At 34.9% G+C, this 7,539-nt stretch overlaps 1 protein-coding gene across 1 annotated transcript; it reads right to left on the bottom strand.

The window, feature by feature from the left end:
* Positions 1 to 3,423: 3,423 nt before the first annotated feature.
* Positions 3,424 to 6,991, bottom strand: LOC134671698 (uncharacterized). Its single transcript, XM_063529533.1, has 4 exons — positions 6,372 to 6,991; positions 5,608 to 5,670; positions 5,467 to 5,526; positions 3,424 to 3,538 (listed from the first exon to the last, which is right to left on the bottom strand). Exons 1-4 carry the CDS (start codon positions 6,449 to 6,451, stop codon positions 3,424 to 3,426), a joined length of 318 nt encoding a protein of 105 aa, XP_063385603.1. The 5' UTR covers positions 6,452 to 6,991.
* Positions 6,992 to 7,539: the final 548 nt, after the last annotated feature.

The following is a 7,539-nucleotide window of genomic DNA, read 5'->3' as shown; positions in this document are numbered from 1 at the left end:
AATAGGAAATTCGAAACGACTGGCGATAAATTCGAACACGACCGAAGGGAGTGTTTTGAATCGACACGAGTTGCGAATTACCTATTGGCACATGTATCGTACAACGTTTTACAGAACCTACATACTAGGGTTTGCTCCCGGGAAATACCGGTACCGAAAGTACCGGGAATTGCCGGGATTTAGAGCCAAGCAAAGAACCGGGATTTCAAAATTAAATTCCCGGTACTTTCGGGATTAATATTTCAGGTACAATATTTGACTGTTTTCTGTTACTTAGCATGAAATATCATGTTTTTTAAAGAAATACATTATATAAATCCATTGCTGACGCTAATACTTTTACGGCTGACCATATATTAAAGCAAAACAAAAATAGTCAATGGGTTTGACAATGCCAACAAAATAAAATAGCTTATTTTGAAACTATACGAGTGTTTTTTTTTAAGATACGATAAATAATTTTATACGAATAATTAGTTACTTGTATACTAAATACGAGCAAAAACTAGAGAGAATTGTGTAATAATAGTCACGTAATTGCTAATTGTCGCACTAGTGCTGTAAAATAGCACCATATGACTGTAAATCAAATTTATTCATTTTACAGGGTTCCATAGGTTCGTGGAATCACTCAAGAGTCAAGACCTTTTTTCTCAGGAACGTGTAGAGGCCTCAAATTGAAATTATATCAAATAGGTACTCGGATCTACTCTATTGTCAAATATATTATTAGCTTTTTTTCTCGTATATCGCAAAAATCCGAATTAATATCAAAATACCGGTATTAATATTGAAATCCCGGGATTGACATGCAATATCGGAAATCAATCCCGGGATTGAGAATGATCCGATATTGCATGCCCTAACCAAGTTTCAACCTAACAACGAATAATAAATCCCGGGATCCGGATATTTCAATATTGGTCCTTCTCAATACCGAAAATGTAATCTCGAGCTTTGCGAGGGTTTCAAGGCACGAGGGTTAAACAAACCACTTCACAACTTGAAACCAATTTTACCTACTCACATGCAATTTTGCACATTTATTCAAGCCCCTTATCTTGTCTAGAATACAAAATTTCGTAAACGTAGCTCTAACAGTTATTCATAAATTAACGTTTTAAAACCGGATTTTTTATGACTGACTGACTAATAGATCAAAAACCTAACCCACTTCCAGCTGACCTAGAAACTTTAAATTTGGCACCAAGGTAGACTATTAGGAGTTTATAGAGGGAACAATCTAAAAACTGAAAATTATTGATAATTTGATGAAGAAAAACATATATACTTATCGATAATAGGCTAGATGACTAATTTTCATTTATGATATCAATCGATCAGGTTTGTCTTTACGATCAAAAGTCTATATGGGATCCATTGCATTAAAGGAATACAAAAATCAGAAATTATAGTCAAAGTCCGACAGTCGTACTTCACTCGCGAAACGACCCGAACAAAACGATATGTGACCGTGACGTCAAGGTCACAAAGAGTCCATCTTGAAGTATGAACAAAACAAGAAAATTGCAGGTGAAATATTGCGTTTATGTAGTTTCCATACAATCTTTTATTGGATAAAATCTGAGGAATCGAATCGAATGGTAACTAACTGCGACAATTCTTCGACTGTTTGTCAGGAAGCCCTTCTTCCACATTGAACGATATTTGTAACTGAAAATAAAATATATTGTATGTGTTAGCATTTACAATTTGTCACATCATGTACAGTCGACGTCAAAGATATGTACCTATTGCACCTTACTCCTTTCTAATAAGGTGAAAAATGTATACATATATTTAACCCTACAATGCATGACTTTTTTGTTTATGGAAATAAAATTATATGTGATAAATATATGTGTTTACTATTGGGGAAAAAAAAAAAAAAATACACAACGCATATTTTGGAAAATAGAAGGTTTTTTATCTGTGTTCCATATGTGGAACACCATGCATTAAGGTATAGAGTATATACATTTAAAAATATATGGCACATTTTCATTTTTACATATTCCATTTCTTTTTGTAATGCTATCAACCTTTTTTATGGATGTGGATTGCTTTTAAGTGACTTTTGTGGATTTAGCGGCCTTGAATCATGTTTCTGATGAGATTTTTGTAATTTTACTTAGTCCTGATGAGGCCAGCTTGAAGCTCTACTGGTGATGTATTACCAGCATCAGCATTCCAAAAACTTCTGGTATTGTAGGTTGACTTTACAGAATTAAAGTGTAGGACGTGCAGATGATCATGGAACACATTGGTGACCTATTATTGAACTTGATACCAACTCCGAAATTCTGACAGGTGATTCCGATGTATGGAGTTGTGATATAGTTAAAAATAAGTCATATGTAACTGGCGTCAGCTCAACTAACTCGGGACATGACGACCGACTATTTTCTGAGTCGCTAAATTCTTCAGAAGCCTGATTTATTGTTGCCCGCATTATTTCAAAGACGAATTCACTATCGGCACTCAAATATCCCATCATCCAGATCCCGATCATGTTTACTTGCAAAGGATTGATAAAAATGATCAATAATGCTCATTATCTGCATTCCGTAAGGATTTACTTTCGCATCGTCTAAAAACTGTTCATAATTATTAATTAATCAGCTGTTGTGAGCTCTAAACAAAGGTTAACGATTTTGAGCCTTATGCCTTGGACAGAAGTTCTCAAATGTATACATATTTTAACGTGAGTGTGCCGTAAAACCATAAATAACCGTTCCTACAGATTACGCCAAACTAAAACTTATGCCAACGTAATAAAGACTCTGACAGGTGCATGCGTTCCTTACTTGTTTTGTGTAAGCAATATGAACCTCAATGCATGGTGTGCCATATCGGGGACGTTTGAAAAATATTGCTTGACGCTATCTAAACGTTGCAAAACTATGAAACTAAACTTACCATTGAGTAATATACAGATTAACAGTCACAATATATATTTTTTCTTATTCTTTAACTTTAAAATGATTTTTTTGTCGCACTTCGAAACGTGTCAAAACTGATTTTTGCACCAACTCCCGAAATTTGATCGATTGTCCGTCACCATGGATATTTACTGCTACCTAGCGGCAACACGCCGAACTATTATAGTAGCCTTGAGTGTAAAGTAACCTTCAAGGTATAACAGATGTCGCTGCCTACCTGAATCTTGACGCAATTCGCACATATTTCGGTTGTGCCATATATGGAACTGTATGCATTGTAGGGTTAACGTCGACTGTTCATATAAAGCACTGGTGGTAAAGAACCAACGAGAGAAATAGAAATAAGACCCTGTATAATAGACTACGAATCGTGTGATAAATCAATTTACGATGGAATTCTGGCACACGAAGTTGAAACAATGTTATTCTAGCTAGGTAGTTAGTACAAAAGGTAAAATTGTTCTCTGATCAATAAGCATAATTAGCATGAATCACCTACCTCATGGGTATCTTCTTCCTTTAATAGACTAGGAACCCGATAAGTGTCATCCACCTGTGCAATGCGTGGGTTCAAAATGTTAGAGCCGGTCGCCTCACTGTCAAAACCAAAATTAAATAAATGTATGATGTTTTACAGCACATATGGACTTTACCGCACTAGTGCGATAATGCACACACACATTACGTAACTATGTCAAATATTTAAAGGGCTATATGTACTGTAAAACGTTGTACGATACATGTGATAATAGGTAATACGCAACTCATATCGCCACTCGTGAATTTCCTATTTTTCGCACTATTTTTTATCATCAAGTGATGATGAACAATAACAGCCACATTTTGCCTCTCATTAAGCATCCGGACAAATCTGTCGGTCGAAGAATTGTAGCAGCCAGTCACATCTTTACAACATCACTCAATTTAAGGAGTCATCCATTAATTACATCACACGTGTAGAGGGAGGGGGTCAAGAAAATGTGACATATTGTGACATGGGGGAGGGGGGAGGCACAAACTTTGTGACGTCACTTTAACTTCATCAGTAACCGAAAAATTATTTATATTATTTTATTCGCTGTACATTTAAATAACAAGTTTTTAAAACGATAATCGTTTTTATTCGTTTAATTTTCTTTCCTAAGCAGTTTTGGGTTATAAAATTACTAATATTTATATCGTCAAAAATATTTTGATAAAATATTAATAATAATAAGTACCTAAGTACTTACTTAATTCGATTTGGCGATTTCGTAGAAAAAATGTGACGTCACACTAGGGGGGAGGGGTTTGCCAAATGTGACCAAGTGTGACAAGAAATAAAAAAGACCTAGAAATTCGTGTGACGTAATTAATGGATGACCCCTAATTAGTCCATTACTATTTCATAAATTGATCATGGACCCGCGAAACGCAGACAGAAAGATATGACGAATCCTTAAGGGTTCCGTTTTTTGCCATTTGGCTACAGAACCCTAAAAATGCTCTATCACAGGTAAATGAGAAATTGAAAATGGAAATAATTGCCCAAGATTATTAGTTTTATTAAAATAAAAAATCGGTCAACACGCTCAAGAAAAGGAAATCATTTACTATTGTGTAGGGTAGGTATAATATAAAATAACTATCAGTTCATTAAAAAATACGTAAAAGAATAACGAAAGTACGGACAATCGGTAAATCCCGGGATTTTAATTTCCGGGACTTACTCAGGCAACCCTATTACATTCTATCAGTGTACATTTTTAGGGTTCCGTACCCAAAGGGTAAAAACGGGACCCTATTACTAAGACTTCGCTGTCCGTCCGTCCGTCTGTCCGTCTGTCATCAGGCTGTATCTCATGAACCGTGGTAGCTAGACAGTTTAAATTTTCACAGATGATTGAATTTCTATCGCCGCTATAACAACAAATACTAAAAACAGAATAAAATAAATAGTTATACAACAAACGTGATTTTTGCCGTTTTTTGCATAATGGTACGGAACCCTGCGTGTGCGAGTCCAACTTGCACTTGACCGGTTTTTTTAAATTAAGTACCTCTTGTAGAATATCAAATAACTGATGAGGGCAATGTATCTCGTACGATATTATTGATTGGCGACATTTTATTTAGTTTTCGGCGAACATTTGCTAAGTAGGTAGTACTAATAGCCATCTAGGAAAATAAGTACAAAATATGTCCAAATAATTGAGAATATCAATTCAAAGCATAAAAAGATATAAGCATCTGCACTGATAGGAAAACAGTAGGTAATGTAGGTATCTAAATCTAACTAAGGTCTTTTCGTACGCCGCCGCTGTGAGTAGGTAGGTATTTATCGCAACGCACGAAGTTACGCGCGACATAGGTACCTACATATGCGACGTTATCTATGAAAAGGGACCTTATTGTCGATGGCGCTTCCGCCATTATCAACGATGTTCTGATATAAATACCACGCCGCGCGACATGTGCGTCGTAAGCGCCATAGACAATAAGGTCCCTTTTCATAGATAATGCCACAATTAGAATTAGAACTTACTCGTTACTTTGAATGTCAGTGGTTGATGAAATCGGAGATTCCATTTCCATATTTTGCAGTCTGTAAATAAAGATAAATTGTAGTAGTGTATTGTGTTACGTAGGTAGGGCTAAAAAGCACAAGTCAAATAATTATACTCACTCGATGTAGTCTAAAGATGTAGTATCATGTTCGGCTGTGAAATTATCCAATTTTCTTCTTTTCCTAGAAAGACAAAAAAGTAAAAAGTTTAGACGCATGACAAATCACGAGCTGAGGTTCGAACCCTCGATAGGTGGATGGATTGCTAAAAGAACGCTTTATGCGTCTAATTGTGTGCGTTACGTGTATCACTGTGTGCTCGTATTTATAGGAAGGCCCACTACACCGCAACCGCGTAACTACGACTCACGGAGACGCACACATACTTATAGTTCGTTTTTTTTAGCATTAGAAAGAACTTGCAAGAAGGTAAGCGATCTTGACATGTCTTTTAATAGAAAAACGCTTTTTAAAAATCAATAACTATTACTTATGAAAGCAGACGAATATAAATGATCGTATTAGATTCATAATTGTTACAAATTTGCCGTAACTTATTTTTAAAATGTGTTTTTCAATTAAAAGACACGTCAAGATTGTTTACCTAATTTCTAATGCTAAAAAAACGAAGTATAGACGGCAATGTTTTCTGTCTTTGCCGTGTGCGGCGCTAGTGCCGCGTGGTGTAAACGTCGCGAATCGCAATATCCTTTTAAGCTATTTAGATGATGAATTGATGACAATGTTTAACCGGTAGATGGAGCGATTATTAAATTTTAGAATGTTTTAAGTTATATGGATTACTAATTAGTACGATCGAGTATATATTAAATTAAGTAATAATTACTTATTTCACTATGTAATAAATACACATTTTTACTTACGTTAGTTCCATTGTTTGTTGGAATCTTCCGAGTTGTCTTTTTCGAGATGTCTTCTTTTTATTCAATTGCTTGTTACCCATTATAACTTAAAGGTTTTGGTGCACACGGTATATCACTAGGACACACAACACAGCACAGTTTTTATAAGTAAATCTTATATTTGTTTTGGGGACACGTAGTACAGGTCCGTCTGGCACGAGCGCTCAGCCATCACTGTCTCATTTCGAAAGACGGACGGAGATAGAGCATGCAGGCCGAAGTCAATATTTTGTTACGATAGAATTAGTTGATGTTTATTTATTTTAAAAATATTGCCTCTAATTATCGTTTTTCTAAAGCTGTCAAATTATTGTTATAGTTATGATTGATTTTTCTCCTTTTTTTGTTTCATAGTGTCACATAGTAAAAAAAACAAGTAAAGTTGGAGTATAAATTCGAATTGGAGGTTACTTTGGGAATAAATTGTAGCGAGCGAAGTGTTATGAATCGTGTATCGAAAGCTGTGTTATTAAAGATAATATAATCAAGAATTATATATATTTTTCCCACGTCTACAAATATCAACGTTTCTTAGAAAAATAGGATAATAATTGGGGTATTTTTACATTTCTGGCTCAGGGAACGGCCTTAAGGCGATATTGTTTGCCAAAACCGTAATTAGTAAAAAGTTAGCACATTGGACATTAATATGATATTAACCCTTAATCAAATATCGGGAAATTATTTCCCACTTCATTCTAATTTACGAAATATTTTTTATCTTTTTAAAGGCAGCACTCAGCGGTACCAACTATACAGATTTAAAATCTTAGTAACATTTTGAATTTGAAAAATGGCAACACTTTTCTAATGGCCGCCATTTGTGACCATACGTCAAAGTCAATGTCAGTTGTTGTGATTTTTTTTGCAATAACGACAATTTTTTTAGTGTTTTGAGGTTAAATGAGAAAAAAAATCTTGTAAGAGCATACACTGAATACTATCATAAACTAGACTTATTTTCCCTGTGTTTTGCTTGAAACGAATTATGATAGCGATATGATTTAGCCAAGATTTTTAGGTTTTAGTAAGTGGGTAATTATTTCCCATTGTTTGTCCCTGAACGTACGATTTACAAAAAAATTGGTAGGTTTTATCAAGTGGGAAATTATTTCCCAGTGTTTGTTCT

The sequence above is a fragment of the Cydia fagiglandana genome, chromosome 1, assembly GCF_963556715.1.
Source record: "Cydia fagiglandana chromosome 1, ilCydFagi1.1, whole genome shotgun sequence".
Lineage (NCBI taxonomy): Eukaryota > Metazoa > Arthropoda > Insecta > Lepidoptera > Tortricidae > Cydia > Cydia fagiglandana.
Note: the sequence above shows the minus strand (reverse complement) of the source record. Positions and strands in the feature narration are given on the sequence as shown.

Excerpts from the sequence above, each read along its gene's own strand:
- LOC134671698 (XM_063529533.1), bottom strand. The coding sequence starts at position 6,451 with ATGGGTAACAAGCAATTGAATAAAAAGAAGACATCTCGAAAAAGACAA. Across the intron at positions 5,671-6,371 it reads CAACAAACAATGGAACTAAC|GAAAAGAAGAAAATTGGATA; the intron begins GTAAGTAAAAAT and ends TTGTCTTTCTAG. Across the intron at positions 3,539-5,466 it reads ACTGACATTCAAAGTAACGA|TGAGGCGACCGGCTCTAACA; the intron begins GTAAGTTCTAAT and ends TGGTTTTGACAG.